Source organism: Primulina tabacum, chromosome 5 (genome assembly GCF_025594145.1).
Source record: "Primulina tabacum isolate GXHZ01 chromosome 5, ASM2559414v2, whole genome shotgun sequence".
NCBI lineage: Eukaryota > Viridiplantae > Streptophyta > Magnoliopsida > Lamiales > Gesneriaceae > Primulina > Primulina tabacum.
In genome coordinates, this window is record NC_134554.1 from 11875837 (window position 1) to 11895267 (window position 19431).

The 19431-nt window shown below is 34.5% G+C and overlaps 1 protein-coding gene and 1 pseudogene across 3 annotated transcripts; both read left to right on the forward strand.

Moving 5' to 3' along the window:
• Nucleotides 1-3857: 3857 nt before the first annotated feature.
• Nucleotides 3858-8427, forward strand: LOC142546596 (F-box protein At5g39450). 3 transcript variants are annotated; one of them, XR_012820489.1, is made up of 3 exons: nt 3860-6251; nt 7273-7475; nt 8014-8425. XR_012820489.1 is itself a non-coding variant. In XM_075654399.1 (2 exons), the coding sequence occupies exons 1-2, from the start codon at nt 4390-4392 to the stop codon at nt 6789-6791; spliced, it is 1956 nt and encodes a 651-aa protein (XP_075510514.1). In that variant the 5' UTR covers nt 3858-4389; the 3' UTR covers nt 6792-7266. The 3 variants fall into 3 exon arrangements, 2 of the variants coding, with proteins under 2 accessions (XP_075510514.1, XP_075510515.1); XM_075654399.1 differs by lacking the exons at nt 7273-7475; nt 8014-8425 and adding an exon at nt 6698-7266 and having other exon boundaries at nt 3858-6251; XM_075654400.1 differs by lacking the exon at nt 7273-7475 and having other exon boundaries at nt 3859-6251; nt 8014-8427.
• Nucleotides 8428-10013: 1586 nt separating this feature from the next.
• On the forward strand, nt 10014-14385 carry LOC142546598 (nuclear intron maturase 2, mitochondrial-like; annotated as a pseudogene).
• Nucleotides 14386-19431: the final 5046 nt, after the last annotated feature.

A 19431-nucleotide genomic window follows, 5' to 3' on the forward strand; every position in this document is an offset into this window, starting at 1 on the left:
ACGAATAAAATTAAATTAATCCAACTTATAAGATGTTCGAAAATTGAATTGAAATTATAATATAATTAATTTGCACAAAAACTGAAGTTAATAAACGCATGCAAAAGAATTTTATGTCCCACTTGAAAGATTAACAAATTGAATCAGATTTATATACGCTTTAAAAAAAAGTAATTGATATATGGAAATAACCAACCAAACCAAAATAATCATTATATAAGAAGAAAAAAAACATTGAAGGTGTGGTGTTAATACTTCTCGAGTACAAATAAAAATAGATTTGCTAAAATTCTCGAGTGAAAAATAAATAAAAAAACTAAAAATTCAGCATTTTTAAATTCGAAGTTGAAACCCATGTGAAATATTAAGAGGTAAAAATTTCATGATGTTTAAATTTGTAGCTAAGAACGGTTACATAAAAAAAAAAAAAAAAATTATTAACTCGAATGCCCCTATTTTATACAATTCGTAGTTAAATTTTTGCGACAAATGAACCACTTATAGTTCAGACTAACTTGTACTCGGTGTGGATCATCTTTACTTTCACTTTTCAATATCATATCAGTTTACAGAAAGTCTCTTAGATGGTATGCAGGGGCCTTCTTCTATCCCATGTACACCGGGAAAACTTTTCCACATGCAGGCGCCCCCCACAATCCAATGGTTGACAACATATCGGGAGAAGTTATCCCGTGTAGAATAGAATTTATGGAGAACAAGCCTGGTGATGATCATGAAATAAGCTGCAGCAAATTATTATAGTATTTCAATACTATGTTGCTTAAAAGACTTGCAATTATTGGATCCCAGCATGTAAAAGTTGATATAAAAACACTTTAAAATCCAAGTTGATTTATCTAGGACCTGAGACTTGTTGCAATCAAGATCATGATAGGTCAGCTTTCGAGGCGCCTTACCAACAGGTTAGGATTAGGAATATTCGGTGGTCTGTGTGACCTTAACTCCTTCTGCTCATCGGGGTCATATCTCCTCAGAAAGCTCAGATACTCTATCCTTGGCAACCACATGAGCCATCGAAGGCCTCGAGTATATTGGTTCTTCATGCAGGCAGCAGAGCCACTCTCACCAATTTCTCGGCCTCCTCTATTGCAACCTGCCCCATAAGCCTTGGATCCACCAGCTCCAGGTACCGTCTTTCGGTGTGCATTTCTAATGCATATAGAGGAAAGTAGACCAGCCTATATATGTCCCGTCTTGCCTGATGAAATCGAAGACCGCGATTGAGATGAATTTCTCTTCCCTCTGATTATTTCCAGCAGTACCGTCCCATAACTGTACACGTCTGTCTTGTCTGAAAATCAGCCATTCCGGTTCTATGTACCCCTCGAGTTCCTCTCAGAGTTGCAAAGAAGCCAGATTCCTTTGGGTCGAAAATGGTCCGGGAAATCAAAATTTGTTCAGCTCAAGGTTTCGATCGGTCGCCGCCATGGCCGGATGGGATGAAGAAGCACTTCTGATCGCTAGTCATATCGTTGAAGATACACCTGATAGATTGTGCAAGCAGCGGAGAAGATCGGATATACAGCATCTCAAGACCCACCAACAAATTCAAGAAGGTATAATGTACAGTGTGTTATTCTAATAACACGATTGATTTGTGATCGTTAGTATTTTTTGGCTTATTTCCTTGGAGAATATTGTCGTTGGAGGAAAATTTTCGCTTCGTAGATAATCGAATTAATTATCAATATTGATAAAAAAGAAAGATTGATCAGAAAAGATCTTATTTTTATCATCGTCATCTGTTTTCGTTGTTCAGGGATTTGGCTTCCTTGTTGCCATAAATTTTTGCAGTCCCAGTCAAGTACAATCAGGGCTAAATTCATTGGGATGCTAAATTGTGTGGTGTTTACAGAAAAATTTATTTTTTTCGTTCTCTTCTCTTGATGCTCGGGCCAATCAGGGCTACTGCTATTTTTTTTTAAAGTCGATGGATTATTGCACCCTAAGTTGCATAAAACCCCATGAAATATTAATAGGCATTTAAGTTTCTGTGTTTTTGAAACAATTCATATAACCTTAAGTTTGTAGTTGTAAATTTTTGCAATCACCATCAATCAACTCCTTGTCCTTTCTCTCTGTTGATCTTTTTGTTCAGTTTTGCATCCAAGATTTTCTTCGTGAGTGCAACTTCAGCTTGCTGGAGATCCACCCGTTCCACCATCTTCTCCATCATGATTCGGGCGACTTCATCTCTCTCCTTCTCTTTCTCCTTCTCCTTCTTCATATCCTCGTTCAAGATCTCTTTTAACACCAGATCTTATAAAAAACGTCGAATCCACCACTATCATTGTACCGACGGTGATGTACACGTACTTCATTTTTTCATTCCACCGTGGGTACGATTTGCGAGTAATCCACAGCAGCTTCAAAGTCTGAAATAAACCCATTTGATTTAGTATGGTGTATTCAATGTAGAGATTTAATAACTTTCAATGACTTTTTTTAAATGATAGATTTATGCAGATTTGGTAGATTTTTATTGACTCTTATAGAATCTCACATATTTATAAACAGAATTTCATGGATTTTTGTAGACTTTTTGCAAGATTTTGATAGATATTTATAAATTTTTTGTTTAATGATGCAAATTTTGTACTTTTAGGAATATATACGTATATATATAATTTCTTTTAACTAATAATTATTTAATATAAATAATATCTCCATTTTAAAATAAATTTACTTATTTAAAAAGTAAATAAGTTTAATATATGGAAAAAATCACAATTTTATTTAACAAAATCAAAATTTCAATCCTCATATCTATTCAACATGCATAAATAATTAATCAATAGATTTTTACTTTATAAGTATATATAAAAATTTAATCAATATAGATAAATAACTAATCAAAACATTATGAAATTTGATAAATTTTAAGCAGTTTTTTATGAAAAAATCTAAGGTTCGTTATCATCCGATTTACGTGAAAAACGTAACTTTTGACAAATAAAAGAACATGTGCATAGGAGAAATTTCATTAAAATCCAAATATAGTTGTCTCAACTTTATATTTAAACCAGTCTAAGAAAAAAGCTTTGGAATTTGTTGCTAAAAACTAAGAATTCAAATTCAACACGAACTAATGAAAATTGTTTTCTTTCAAAAAAAGTTACAAAAAACATATACCTATTGTTGAGTTACGGGACTTCAAATTTTAAGAAGAAAAATCACTTTAAAAAAGCCCAACTTCATAAAACGTCAAAACAAAAGCCCGTGAAATAAAGTTGTCTAAAATACTCGTTCTGTTAAATTTTCATATTAAAGAATATTCATCTAAAAAGTATAATTATTTTCCCCCTAACTTTACATTTATTGTTATTTGTTCAAATTATATTTTTGTACTAGAAGTGTCTAATTTGATTTTTAAAAAAAATTAGAATACATGCTAAATAAAGGTTCGTAAGATAAAAAAAAATACAAATAAAAACATTTTAAATCAAATATAAATTGTCCCATACTTTTATCTTTTTGAAAAAACAAAATTAATGTTATAATTAAATAATAATAAATTTATGAATATAAATTGAAGGTTTTTTTTAAATATTATACTGTAATTAAATCAGCAAATATAATTCAGTAACAATTTTAAAATTTTATGTTCTATGAGTTTTTAAATATGTTTTCTAATGCTACAAGCAACCACTTGGTCACCAACATTTCTTTTGCTTGTAAAATTGTCCTTCCTTTAGATCATTTCGCAATTTGCTCAAGAAATGTCTCCACCACTGATTTAAACCTCCATAATTTATTTTTTGGCTGAAAAATAAAAGATATGATAAAGCGAAATATAATAAAATTATAAATAAAAACAGAAACAGAGTTAAGTGGACATGTGGGCACCATGATGAACTTCTCTTGGACTTGGAGTTTTTAGAGATTGGCAACCTTTTCAAGCTCAATTCCACATTGGTAGGCTGTAAATTTGTCATTTTTTCAAGACTCGGGTGAAGCAGTGAACCCCACAAAGGAAACAATTCCAAAATTATTAAGATTCCAACAGACCCCATCTCAAATTTTTTTTCCTCTCATCTTTGTTGTTCACCAACAGATCATATGATTATCCCTTGGCATGGCTGAACAAATTATGTTCATTTATTATTTTAGTGGACGATTTCTGGTTTCACGGGTGTAATTGGTCTTCTTATTTCATGTATTTGTGAATCAAAGCATATCTTGGATTCAACAACTTGAATTCCTGCTAAATCTTTGTTCTGATGAAAGCCCATTTAAAACCCAGGTAGATTATGTTTGCTTGCTTTTCCAATATGAATGTAAAATCTTTGGTTTAACAGATTTGCCTAAAGAGAGTTAGATTTGTGTTCAAAGATCGAATTTTTTGCTTTGGAGTGTTCAAGTTCTATTATGTTGCCTGATCCCTGTGGATCAAGCTTGTTTTTGTCTTTGCCTGATGATATATTTGAAATAATCACGAGGTCCCTCTCTTCGAGGGATGTGTGCAGTCTCGGTCTCAGCTGTCGAGACCTCCGTGTTATTGTGGCCTCTGACAAGGTGTGGTTTGCCCAATGTGATATATTGGAAGTTGTTTCTTGTAAAACCTTGATCGAGTGGAGAAAAGGAGTTCGCTCTTATAAGGCCCTTTGCCAGTTTTTAGCGAACATTCAGCCATTGGTTGGCATTTGGGTTCACCAAAATCCTGAGCTTGGTAATGTAGTATATGTTATGCCTGGTTTTTTATCAGTTGTTGGATGCCGGATAATCCCCCAAGAAGTTGGTCCTTTAGGTCTCGAGGATGGTCCTCTTCTATGGGCTCCTGTATTTGAAATTCTTTGCAATTATGAGGGATCCCCTGCGTTATTTTTACATGGGAGGGAGAGAGGAGCAGATTATGTTTATCCTGGTTTGCTAAAATCGGTTGATAGGACTTGCAATGTGCTTTTGCTTGAGGTCGAGCCCCAGCATCTGAAGAATGGAGGCAAACCGGTTCATTGTAAAAGCTTTGCCGATGGAGAAGATGAGGGGGTATCACGCAGGTTTTCTAGATCAGATAGTGAGATTTTTAAGCCTCACAGGATTGTTGGGCAGAAAGGAATGGTTGTACCTTTTAGCCGGTTGGGATTCGGTGATAGGAGAAGGCTGCTTGATTTCATTACCGGCCAAGATCGTCTAAATGTTTCAGACACCTCAAATATGCTGTTATTTCCCTGCTGGAGAAATGATGATGTTGAAATGCAACGGGATTTGACAGTTTTACATGAAAGAAGATTATTACTTTTGCAAATGTATAATTGTGGTGGCGGACTCCATGATCTGAAGTCTTACACAGAACTGAGATCAAATCCTTCCGTGTTAGGATCAAGCGAGGTCAAAAAGAGTCTCGAATCTTCAAATTGTTTACATATGTTACAGGCAGGAGATGTGACTCAGGCTCATTCCTCCAAAGGTAAGACACTTTCTGGATTTCTGAAAAATGGTCTCAAACAGATACTTGGTAAATCAAGCTCAACAAATGGTTACCATGAATTTCAGAAGAATAATATCTCTAGCTCTGAAAGTAAGCATGTACCACTTCATGTATTTCTACGATCAGGAGATTCCATAGGCCTAAGTTTACGTGCTACAACAATGAAGTTATCTTCTTATAGGGCATGGCCAAATATGCATGATAGTCGATTTGCTCTCTATAAGTTGCCAGTACGGGCTCCAATGGACAGCCATGAATTTGCTGGTTTGTGGGGAGGGACTTTCGGTTGGCCACCAGGGCGGCCGTCTGAAGACAAACCCGGGAAGGCGCTATTTTTTATTTTAATCTCTTATGAAGAATCAGATGGGCAACAACTACTAATTGCTACAAAGATATTGGAAGGTACATCCTATGTTTTGCATCCTAATGGGTCAGCTATGTTCATAGTGAACATTACTCAGCCATCGACGGATACTTTCCCATGGGATACCGATGGAGACTCTAATCCTATTTACGTTAAGCAGTCTTTTGTGGGAGAAGGTATAGCAAATGGGTATGGATTCAGATACCCTGGTTCTAAACCTGGTTCTCTTTTTGTACTGCAAAATGGATTGCTCGGATTCATATGGAGAGAGTCTAGGGCTGTGTTGACCTTGAAGAGGCTCAACTTGCCAGAACTTTTGAGGAAAGGTGAAAGGGTACCTCCATTGTCACCAGTTTCCAACTTTGCGTATCTCACCAAGACATATTCAAATGTGTTTTCTGGATTCTCAAATTCCTCAAATGGACTCACTTTACCAAGGTGTGCATTTCTCTGAGGCTATGTTTCTAATGTCATTTGCATGCATATGCATAATATAGAATTCAGAATGATGGGTTCACCATGAAGATAACTTGCTAGGAGTGCTTCTTGTTACTTGTATATATTTTTGGAATTCATGTGAATAAATTATATGTTGAAGAATGCTACACAATTTTTTTCCGTTTGCTCGTGAATATAAAGCTTGAGAAACCTGGATAGATATTAGTAGCTATATCTCAAATATATTTTTCATCTGATATTGTGATTGTCCCCGGCTGAAAATGTAAAACATAGAAACATGATAATGACGAAAAAAACGCAATTGCAAAGCAAAAGGATGGGGTTGTCTTCTTGTGCTCTATTATATTTCACGTACAGGGGAAAGCTAGGATACAAGTATTTGATAGAATAATTTTGATGAAGTTATAAGTTCCTTTCAATTATAGGCTAGGAGAAAAGAAGAAAAGAAAGAGCTTTAGTGCAATGGATTTATCCTTGGATCATGCAACGAATGCTATGTTTGACAATATGGTAAGGTGACAGCTTCAGTGGGTTATTTATGTGACGGGTAATTTATGGAATCAAGTATAAAAGAAGAAAATAACATAGATTTAAATACAATCGTGTTTAAAAGATTCAACTTTTCAACAACTGAATAGTCATATTGTTCTTTTCTCAGCTGTACAAATTAAATTTTGGACTAGTTTTGATATTCCACAAAATGAAAATTGTACAGAGGCAACTCCAACAAGTGGTTGGAGTATATGACCTTCATCCCTTGTCCCGTAAGCTGATGCTCGTTTATCATTTTATACAATTGCTCTAAAACATGTGTACATCCGACACAGTAGGTGTGTGGTTTAGGGAGCTGCTGAAACTTTCTCATAAGTTGAAACCACTGCCAGAAATTATAGATTTAGGTGGATTCATTCATAAGCCTTTTGAGTTCATCACAAATTACTCACTGCTCCGCACTGTGTTTAAAGTGGACACTGATGGTTAAATCCATGTTCTCTTACAGGCAGAACTATTGATACATCATGTGCCAGTGTTTGTAGAAGCGTGACATCATTACAATGTTGGCTCAATATGTCATTTTTTTCAGAGATTGGGTTTTGCACAACGAAAATCATGGAATTTCGTTACTCGTTATCATCTTAAATGATGCGATTTTTATTTTTTTCCCTGCTGCTACAAACCAAGAAAGTCTCTCCTATCCAAGAGGTCTGATCTATTTTTTTTTAAATTTATGAGTAGTTCGTTGGAAGTAGACATTGAATCACTCCGGCATTTTAAATTTGTGATTGTGTTTGGAAAAGTAGAGCTTGAAGTATATTTATCAACAAGAGAAGAACTATTCGATCAAATCTCAATTAATTTCTTCATATCAATACGTTCATCAATTTGCTTTCTTCTGTTATCTTCTCTGGGCTACATGTAGGTGTGTTTGTGTATTTAAACAGTCACAGACACATCTTATTAGCATTCTTGGCTGGAAATTAAATTGATAACGACAACTCTGAGTTTGTGTGAAAGTGATAAACTCTGAGAACTGTATTGGGTAAAAGAACACGTTGCTAGCCTAGGGATATTATTCATGTAACTACTAATTACAATGCCTCCATCATTTTTCTGGTATCCTTATATTTCTCTTACAGTCTAGAAACTATCAAGATGGACTCTGGTGCTTATCCTCAAGATTATGCATGCACCTGAGTATTTTGCTCATAGTTCTACTAAGTTAATGCCTTTGTGAATGCAGCTAGCACCATGAAGAACATTGTTGTGGCAGCTGGGATTCATTCATGATTATCTCTTAAGGCGAGTTGGCGGGCGAGCAGCCCTTCGAACCTAGTGTTCCTGCAGTATAGCTTGAAATGAACTGCGATCCAGGTCATCCAACGTGTAATAGGAAATGATTTTTCGAGTTACAAAATGGCTCTTCTCGAAAATTGTTGTGGTGAGATCAATGTCCGAATTGCATTTAAGAAGAAATTAAGTTACAGAATGGAGTTCGACAATAAAGCACCTCGTGTTCATTGTCATGTAAACAAATTATCATATCAAGTGTCTAAAACTTCCAAGTGGTAGTTGACAACGGTTGGACACATAAGCTTATTCTCGCAACAGAATACAAATTTGTTTTCCTCTGAGTTTCTTAATATGTTTCAACGGTGATTAATTATTACACAGATGATATTAAATTTAACCATAATTTTTCACTTTTAAACATATTAATCACATAGGTTATCGATATGCTCATGTATTAATTTTACATTGTATATAATCAATATCATGTTATTACTTTACACAAACAAGCAACACGTGTGTGTCGACAGCTGACCAAATTAGTGATGCACTTATACTTGCACCAAAGTCATAGTAGATACATAAACATTATAATTACATGTTTTTTCAAAAAATTATCTCTTTTATTTATGAAAGGGATATTAATATTAATTTCAAATAACGTTATTTTATACTATTTTAAGACAAAAATATATTTTTTGTGTTATAATTTGAATATTTTTCCTTTTTTTGTCATGTTATCAGTCAATTTACAATGTTAGTCCAATAATTTGTATTTTTTTTCGATTTTAATCATTTTTCATCGTAGTGCTGACATAACATCGAAAAATGATTATGTGTCACTGAAAATTGCTGATGTAAGAACACGCATCGCTAACTTGTTTGATGTCACGTTAACACTCAAATGAAAAAGATTAAAATTGAAAAAAAATGAAAGTTAATGGACTAAATACTGAATTGATCGATAATAAGATTAAATTTTTAAAAATATATATACAAGCGACTGGACCAAACATATTTTTTCTTCTAATTTATAGTTAATATTGCAACTATACATGTTAATATTTTACGAAATGGAAATGGATTTACTGAGTTCAAATTTTCTCATAAAAATTTTGGGATTGAATAAATCAAAGTTTAACATCATATCTATTATTTTCTGAAAATCAAATTGTATGTAGATGCAACTTTTTTCTTATTATTATTTCATTAACTTATATTTACAGCAATATCGTGACTACCTATACATTCTTAGTGTTAAAGTATCAATAATTTGAATTTTATTCGGCTCGTGAAGTGTTGCAAATATTTGGCGAAATTTCTGACTAAATTCATTCATCAAAGATCAATACGATCCACACTTGAATAAGTTAAGCCAACAGTTGAAATATTTATAAAATATGTGTTCATTAGATATTAGAGTAATTTCCTTATGATATGGTCACATATTTTTATTCGTGAGACAGATTGACCCGATTAATAATTATCATAAAAATCAATATTTTTTTTTATAAAAAAATGATATTTTCCATGAGCTAGATCGAGTGGAAGACACGTATCATAAAATTGACTCATGAGACAATATCACAATAGTTTTGTGTTGACGGTTGCGTTGATATTAATAAAAAAAATATAGTTTAATACACTAGCTAATAGCAATATGATAATATTTAAAAAAAGAATCATAAAGTGTATAATAAAATAATTTATTATACAATAATCGGGCAAACAACACATTTTTTATGGTGTTTTATAATCGATTTTTGCTCGAACTAAATTTATATATTAAATAGATAATTTCTATGTATCCAAGTAATATTTAGTCTAAAATTATTTACTGAAAGTTTTAGATTAATTTAATTTTTCGTTGCTCTTTTTTTTTATATAAAAAAAGTTAAAATAAATTTATTGTGCAAGAAATTTCTCAACCCTGTTCTATCTTGACTCTTCACAATAAAACCCATAACCCTGGACCTAAAGGAAACAGATTAAAAGCTGAACGCAGTTGGTGTCAACAATCTCTCTTCCCCTGGTTCTTATATGTGTTCGTTCATTCCCCGCTTGAAATCAATGTTACAGCGTAAGATTCTAAGTAAAACCCTTTATTCATGAGCTTTTTTGCCATTTCAGCCACTATCCCGAGTTTCAATTTTGTTGGGTTATGATAGTTGAAAGTTTTATCCTTTTTTTTTTTGCATTTTTCTTGCTGTTTTTTTTGTTTGGCGGCGGGGGCTTCTGAGCTATCGCAGAAACCTCTTAAATGCATCGAAGTGTGACGGTGTTTTGCCGCAGAGCACTCGGAAGTAGAGCCACAGTCTTATCTCCAAATCCCCACCACCTTGTGTTACTTCATTCTCAATTGACAAATGGAGTCGATCTAAGAAATAACCCTGGGTGTGTTCTATCAAGAGCACTTAGCACTTCTACTTATTATAGGCGAGTGCCTGACCCAAATGACCCAGCCTCCTTGATGAAGGAGGACAGTATAGCAGTTTGTTCTCAGCTGTGGATTGAAAACTTCAGAGAACCCGAGAAAACTGTTAACAATTTGACCAATTATTTGAGGAGATTTGAATTGTGGGTTTTGGGATACCAAAAGGTTTGTGCTGATGAGATGGGAGCGTACATGCCACGAAGCTTCGTTACACGCTCTGCGCTGGAGGATTTGTTGGCTCTACGTAATGCAGTTCTTGATAGTAGGTTCAAATGGGGAGCTAGGTTAGAGTTTTTCATTAAGTCGCCAAAGGATAAGACAGAATACGAGTCTTTGTCGAAGAGGAAGATCAAGGCAATCTTGACAACTACCTAGCCAGCTGCTTTTCAAGATAGGATTGTCCAAGAGGTGTTATTCATGATTTTGGAGCCAGTTTATGAGTCTGGGTTCTCGAAAAAGTCATTCGCATTTCGGCCAGGGAGGAATGCCCATACAGTGCTGAGGGTGATTAGGCGGAACTTTGCAGGGTACTTGTGGTATATAAAGGGGGATTTGAGTACAGTGTTGGATGGATTGAAAATCGGGATGGTTATTAGTGCTTTGATGAGGGACGTTAGGGATAAGAAGGTGGTTGATTTGATAAAGGCGGCACTGACCACGCCTGTTATCACTAGTAAGGCTGATGACGGGGAGAAGAAAAAGAAGATTAAAAGAAAGTATCAAAAAAAGAGAGTTCTGGCAGAAGATGAGCCGAAGCCTGATCCTTATTGGTTGATAACCTTTTTCGGGTTTGCACCAGAGGAGGCTGAGATACTTCCTTCATGGGGCCATTGTGGAATCCCAAGTCCTCTTTTAGCTAACATATGCCTCGATGAATTGGACCGTTGGATGGAAGGTAAAATTAAAGAATTTTATCGACCATCTACAAGAGATGTCATATGGAACTCTCCTGATGGGATGCAGAACAAGGAAATACGTCTTGGCCGGAATTTGTTCCAACAAGTGGCCCAGATAAGACTAGGAACTAGGAAGATTGACTATATCCGCTATGGTGGTCACATTTTGATTGGAGTTAGGGGACCCAGGGCCGATGCAGCAACTCTTAGAAAGCAGTTGATAGAATTCTGTGACCAGAAGTATATGCTGAAACTTGACAACGAGAGCCTCCCAATTGAGCACATTACTAAAGGCATCATGTTTCTTGACCACGTATTATGCCGAAGGGTGGTCTACCCTACTCTAAGATATATGGCTACTGGTGGAAAAATAATCAGCGAGAAGGGTGTCGAGACTCTGTTGTCAGTCACTGCAAGCTTGAAGCAGTGTATCAAACAGTTTAGGAAGCTGAACTTTCTGAAGGGAGATAGGGATCCAGATCCACAACCTTGCTTTAGAATGTTTCATGCTACCCAGGCTCACACGAACGCTCAGATGAACAAGTTCTTGACCACAATAGCTGAGTGGTATAGATATGCGGACAACAGGAAGAAAATTGTCAATTTCTGCTCTTACATCCTTAGAGGTTCACTTGCAAAGCTCTATGCTGCAAAGTACAAGCTAAGGTCGCGAGCAAAGGTTTACAAGATTGGTTCTCGGAATTTGAGCGTCCTTTAAAGGAAAAGAAAGGGCAGTCGCCCGAGTACCATAATTTACTGAAAATGGGTCTCGTGGAATCAATTGATGGGCTTCATTACACCCGAATGTCTCTTGTACCAGAGACTGACTATACCCCATTTCCAGCTAACTGGAGACCGGATCACGAGAAAGCATTGCTCGAATATATTGGGCTTGATGACTCTCAAACCCTTGACGAGAGCCTAGACTGCCTTAAAGAACAAGGTCTGATTTCACCTCAAGATTACATTTCAATGCTAGTATGGAATTATAAAAGGAATGCCATTTCTGTGGACCATCTTTCCTCTTTTCGAATTAGTGAGAATGAATTAAACAAAGAGGAACCTTTATTGTCGGATTCAAATGATGAATCAGATGAACGAACTGCCAATGAAGAAGAAAAGGTAGAAAGGATTCATGTTGCACAAATGTAAGGTAATTAAGTCAGTTTTTTCTCGTTCGAGGGTCATTATTCTTTGTCATTTTTATGCACAGCTTAATAGTTTGTAACAGAATTATATAACTCAAACAAAATTCATACTTCATTCATGAAATATTCAGTTACTACTGCTTCATTGTCACGGGCCTTAGTTCTATGCGTAATGCATATGCATAAAAAACTTCTACTGTCGTAAGAAGAATGGTTTGATGAAAGTTCTCTCTCGATATAATATAATATGTTCAATAATAACGCAATTTTGCATATATTTGATTAACTTGGATCCAGAAATTGTCATAGTTTTGAGATTGTCACGCCGTAAAATGTAGTTGCCTATGCTGGTTGTAGAAGAGAAACCAAGCATTAGTGTTCTCACCCCAGTTAAATTTTTCTATGGTACTCTGCGTTCGTGAAATAAAGGCTATTATACTTGTATTGAAATCGAAATTTTGTATTGTTCAAACTTTAACATTTATAGACATAAGTGCAATATTTGATGTTAGTTCATATGTTCATTAAGTTGTGCTTTGATTGATGGATTTGAGATGATAAATTTCGAATCATTTGACTCGTTTGGATGAACGAAATTGGAGTTAATCGATTTATATTATTTCAATGATAGATTGTTGCGAATTTCAAATACATCCCATCATTTGAAATTCATCTTTAAAATGCTTATCAAATATCTTCCTCCAATCAAATCCTCAATCCAAGACAAGAACATCCTTATAAATTAGGTGGTTCATCCATGAACCCCGCGGTTTCAACCAGCCATATATTTTCCATAACATTTTACTCGAGTTGGTTGAATTTAATTTGTTTGCAAGTATTGGAAAAACCAAAAAAAGGAGATTTGTTGCCTGAATTTTGAAATACTTGGTCACCGTTGACTACCTAATTATGAAACGGAGTTGTAACCTGTGATCTCCTCATCTTCTTCTTCTTCTTCTATTTTTTTTTTTAAATACGGTCCGTGTGATGCAGGTCCACTTAAACACAAATAATGGCATTGGATCAACCACTAGGGCCGACCTTGGGCAGTGCAGACCTTAAAGTACAATAAATGTCGCCACGGCCCTGAACTATCACCCAGTGATCCAGTCCAGGTAAGAAGTGATTACTTTTTTTACCAATAAAATGAGACGTGCCAGGTTTATTCACAAATTTAGTTGCAAAATAAATTAAATGAACTGTTGAACTGTTCAAAAGATATAGGACCAACATCTGTCCTTTTATTTTATTCAAGTTTACCACAAGCCATCAAAAAATGCCGAAATTTCCTACCTGAAACGGTATAAAACTATGCTAATCCCTGAAACTATGCCCAAGAGCTAATTATTCTATATATAGTCGTTAATTTGCATGCAAAATTTTACGTTCACTTTGGTAGATGAGGGGGGAAATTGGGGGAGTTGGTCAAGGGAGAAGAAGAGGAGGATAATTCTTCGCCTTTTTTTGCCTTCATTAAGTTGAGTCGAAATAATGACAGACAGAAGCAATTTGCCATTGCCAAAGTTTGGAGAATGGAACTTGAAAAATGGGGGAACAGGCCAATATTCCATGATCTTTGAGAAGGCCCGGAATACGAAACGAGCTGGAGGAGATGAACAGGATCTTCGTAACTCGCCAAGGAGCCGGGAGACGGTACCATTGACCAAACAGGAAGCGCGATCGCCAAAGCCTTCAACCCACAAGAGGTGGCTGTGTTGCTCGAACCCAAAGGAAACCGAATATTGATCATAAGAAATCCCAGGATCAATTCTGCAGAAATCTTTTGGGAAATTTTGTATTTCCAAAAAAAAATATAGACAGCATCCATCTGTTGTGTTTTTCTTTTTCTTTTTAATAGAAAAAAGAGGAAGATCCATCTCTAGTTTGATATGCTGAAATAATTTAATTTATATGCTGAAATAATATATTGATGTCATATTAATTATTTAGTTAAACATATAAGATTAAAAAAAATAACATAAAATAAAGTTTGATTACGAGAACATAATTTTTGTAAACAAACTCAGATAATTAATAATTCAATATGGTAAAAAGGGAAAAATAAGGAAAATGGGCACTGTAATAATTTATCAAATTCTAAAATTCATCTTATAAAAAGTTTTTGTGAATTTAATTACTATATATAATATATTTTACTATTTTTTGAGTGTACGAAAAGATTGCACAACGAGAAAAAAAGAATAGAGTAATTTATTTGGGCTAAATGCTTACATAGTAAATATTGTAATTGACAAACAACTCTCCTAAATATTTTAATAGGTTAGAGGGTCCTCGCATTATCTGAATTATTAGCCACATTCTTCACCCCAAATTTTAAAAGGTTTTTAACATATATTTATTTATGAAATTATATAAATACCTTTTATATATCTATATCTATACTATCTATACTATTTCATTAAGTTTAGACATTTAGAGTAACTAACTTTGGTGTTATGGTCTGTTTTAATAATTATATATATTAATAAAATGATAAAATTTTAATGTAAGTTATATGTAGTTCAGCGGATAGAGTCATTGTTTTTTTGGACTTTTGGTTATATGTTCAATTTTCACTGAGGTCATTTTTTTATTTTTTTATTTTTTAATTTGTTTTTTTAATTTATATATCAAAATTACGATGTAATCTCTCACTATTTCTTATAATTATATTTTGATCCTCATTTAAATATAAATAAAATGAATTATAAAAAATATTATACGTGCGTCGGTGCACTAGTTATTCTATTAAGTTTGAGACACTTAGAGTAACTAACTTTAGTGTCATCGTTTGTTTTAATAATTATATATATTAATAAAATGTTAAAATTTTAATGCAAGTAATATGTAATTCAGCGGATAGAGTCATTGTTTCTTGGGGTTTAAGTTATATGTTCAATTCTTGTTGATGTTATTTTTTTATTCTTTTATTTTTCAATTTATATTTTAATTTATATATCAAAATTATAGTCTAGTCTCACACTATTTCTTATAATTATATTTTAATACTAATTTAAATATAAATCAAATGAATTATAAGAAATATTATACTAGCACGAAATACGTGGGTCAGTACAATGGTATTAAGAACACAAGCGGTAGGGATGTCAATGGGTCTGGGTAAAACCCAGACCCGCAATGGACCCGCCCCATCTGGACGGGTTTGGGCATACTAAATGGGTCATGGGGTGGGTCTCGGGTCCAGTTTTTCAGACCTGTATGGGTATGGGGCGGGTCATGGGTCCTATAATACCCGCCCCATATATGTGGATATAAATATTCTAGGATTTAGTTTTATTAATTTTCATTTTTTTAGTAGCACACCTCAAGGTCAACCATAGACATATCTTATTCTGTTTTGGGTTGGGCTTTAGTTTATTATCCAAATAGGTAGACCAGTTATAAATAAAGCCATACCGTCCCTGCACCACCATAACTATATGCTAATGCCAGTGGTTCAAGCCTCAAGGCATCTCTCAAAGAAGATTAATGTTTTCCTTTTAAAAAATTTGGGTCTCACGGTCTCATTGGTTTAACCCGTCCCGTTTCGTATTTGTGGTAGGACGGATCCAAAGAATATTTAACCAGGCTGAGGGTGGGTAATGAGTCAAAGTTTTCTTATGGGACAGGTATTGGTTTTAGCCATACCTGCCCCATAGCTGCCCCATTAACATCCCTAACAAGCCGAATCATTAAATTGTATAATTTTTTTGGTTCATTAATCTGTAGCAGTCCGGCTCCATATTCCTGCGTCCATATTTCTCATTACTTCTGTCTCACAACGGTAGTGAGTGGGCTTTAATGGAAGAGGAATCAAGAAATGAGGTGCTCAAATCCAGCGACCAAACTAATTCCTTTGCAAAATCAAATCTCCACTGATTAACCCACCACAGAAACTGGTCCCATCATTCTTCTACAAAACTGTAACGATTAAAACTTCATTGACGCAAAAGGCAGGTTTGGAGGATCAAGATTTTGCCTGAAGAAAAAGATCAATATGCTTCGAATCCGATAACGGTAAGTTGTTATGTCACTCTCTTTATCCTCTTGAAAACTTGGGGAAACGGGTGATACTGTCATCAATTCATGAACCGAGAGGACGCTCAGAAAAGATGGCATCCTTCACTGAGTATCTCAGAGAATTCTTCAAAGTTCTGATATGATGGTTCCTGTTGAGGATCAGATTAATATTTTTTGTAAGGAGTTGAAATTTCTCAAAACCATTCTTTGGGATAAACCGATGCAATGTGCTTGAACCAAGAATCAGCTCTTGAAATTAATGAGGTAGCTAACCAAGCAGGAAGTTTCTTATGCTTATTCTTTTTCACCGTAGATAGATTTAGGGAGAGCAGAATTGATCTGGGTCTTGCTGCTGTGTTCCGTTAATTCAAGTTTTTGAAAACAAATATCATAGATCATTGTGTCACGGTCTCAACCCTGTTAAGTAGTATGACTGCTGCTCCGCTGCTAGTTGTTGTTTCCCCATATGTACTTCATTTTCTTCTTGAGGATTTGGAAGAACTAACGAATAGAGATGATGATGTGATTGATGAATTGAGAACCCTTATGAGGAATTAGTATATTTGCGAGTCTTATTAGGTGATATGGAGGCAGAGCAGAAGGGAGTGATTCAGGAACTGGAAAGGGTTGTGATAACTATCAGGGATTTTGCATATGAAGTTAGATATATTATCGAATTGTTCACGGTTGATCACGTGCCAATTTGGTACTTCACGGTGAGGGTATCTCTGTAAGAGACAGGATTCAAAGTATAAAGATGGACTTGCAGAAATAAGGAAGGGTTATTAATATTCACATCACACCCTTTAATTGATGATTATGTTGTTGGATTTGAAGACGAGGCGAATAAAACTGTAGAACAACTTGTTGGAGGATCAGAAAAGCTACAAATTCTTTCTATATGTGGGATGCCTGGACTTTGTTAGACAACTTTAGCTAAGAAACTCTATGATGATCCTTGTGTTATTTATAGATTTGACGTTCGATCCTGGGCTGTTGTGTCTCAAATTTACAGTTGAAGAAATCTATTGGTTAAAATTCTGATTTATTTAACTTATTGAAATTTAACCAGAGAACTCGAGAAGGGTTCAATGGACGAGGAGAATATTTTGAAAATGGATGATGAGAGTGTGGCCGAACAGATTTAGAAAAGTTTGACGTGAAGAAGATACTTACTTGTGATGGACGATGTATGGAATTACGATGTGGAATGATTTGAGAAGATATCTCCCAGATGATAGCAACGAAAGCAGGATATTGTTCACCAGTTGGAGTAAAGACGTGGTTCCATCTGAGAGTATTATTCAACTGCTTCCTCTTCTCTTGCATGATTAATGTTGGGTTTTATTACAGCGGAAGGTGTTTCAAAAAGAAGCTTGTCCTCTTGAATTGTTGAACATCAGTATGCAAATCGCAGAATATTGTCAAGGATTACCAGTTTACCACTTTCAGTTGTTGTAAAAGCTCCAGTGCTTGCTAATCTAGACAAGAAAGAACCTTTGTGGCAAGAAGTTGCTGAAAGTTCAAGCATGAATTCTCATAGACTATTACTTTTAGTAGCTGTCAAAAGATCTGAATCTGTAGTAAGTGTGAAATGCTTACTTATGTCCGTTTCTTATGTGCAAATTAAAACATTTTGAGTTGCAACCTTACTATCAAGTATCCCTCTATCACGCATAGCATGCAAATTAAAACATTTTGAGTTGCAACCTTACTATCAAGTATCCCTCTATCACGCATAGCAATGGTCGAAAGGAGAACACGATCCCTGCCTTCGCAAGTACGACCGACTGGTCTCTCCACCCTCGGGGAGGAAATTTACGTCTTCTGCTAAAAAAGAAAAAAAAAAGTTACGCTGATTTATATGAATATATAAATACTCGAAAGTTAAAACTCCTGAAAAGGGAGAACTCCACAACTCCACAAAAACACTGGTAGCCTTTTTGCTGTCAAAATTCTTGACTTATGTGCATGCTTTCATTGTTAACGGTACAAAGATAACAACGAGAAATCAAGTTTGTCGGAACCTGATCAATATGTGAACATTTGGCCCGGCCAGGAACATTTATATTTCGATTTACATCCTAGGAAAAATCTATCGACGTAGATTTTATCGAAATTTATTTGTTGTCTACCCAATGGTTCCTTGGTGGTAAGGATATAAATATTAGAGAACCAAATACCAAAATTCAATATGTAAATTTGTATTTCATAAAAGAAAACATAAGCATGTTTATTATTTTTCTTGGTTTTTGGCGTAATATTTTTATAAAAATATTTCAATGTGTGTTGTAAATTGAGAAAGGAAAGAAACGTATATAATAATGTTTTCCTATATATTTGAATTGATATTGTTTACTTTAGTAAATAAAATTTTGAAATAATTTTATGCATAAATTTTTATATATATAAAAAAACTCGCGTGCTAGGAAAAATTATGGACGCGAAAGATCCAACTATCAACTGAAATTATGATATTTTTAATTACCTCATTAATTTCTTCTAATTTATATATTTAAAATAATCGAGAACTCCACGTAATTTTCCCAGAATTAATCCTCTGGTACTCAAAAAAATGACGAGACATGCACAACAGGCATTGACAATAACAAGAATACGATGTTTTGTTTTGCTGCGCCGACTTGATTTAGATGAAGGAATTTGATTTTTTTGAGAGATTTGGAAAATAAATTTTAAATGATGTCAATATTAAGTGTAATTAAAATCCTTTATGATAACATATCGAAACTATCTTAATTTCCAAATAACTAAAATATATCGAAAATGTGTGATTAGAAATAACATATTCCAAATATATTACAGATTATATAAACCCAAAATTATATGAAATTAACCACAATTTAAATATTTGT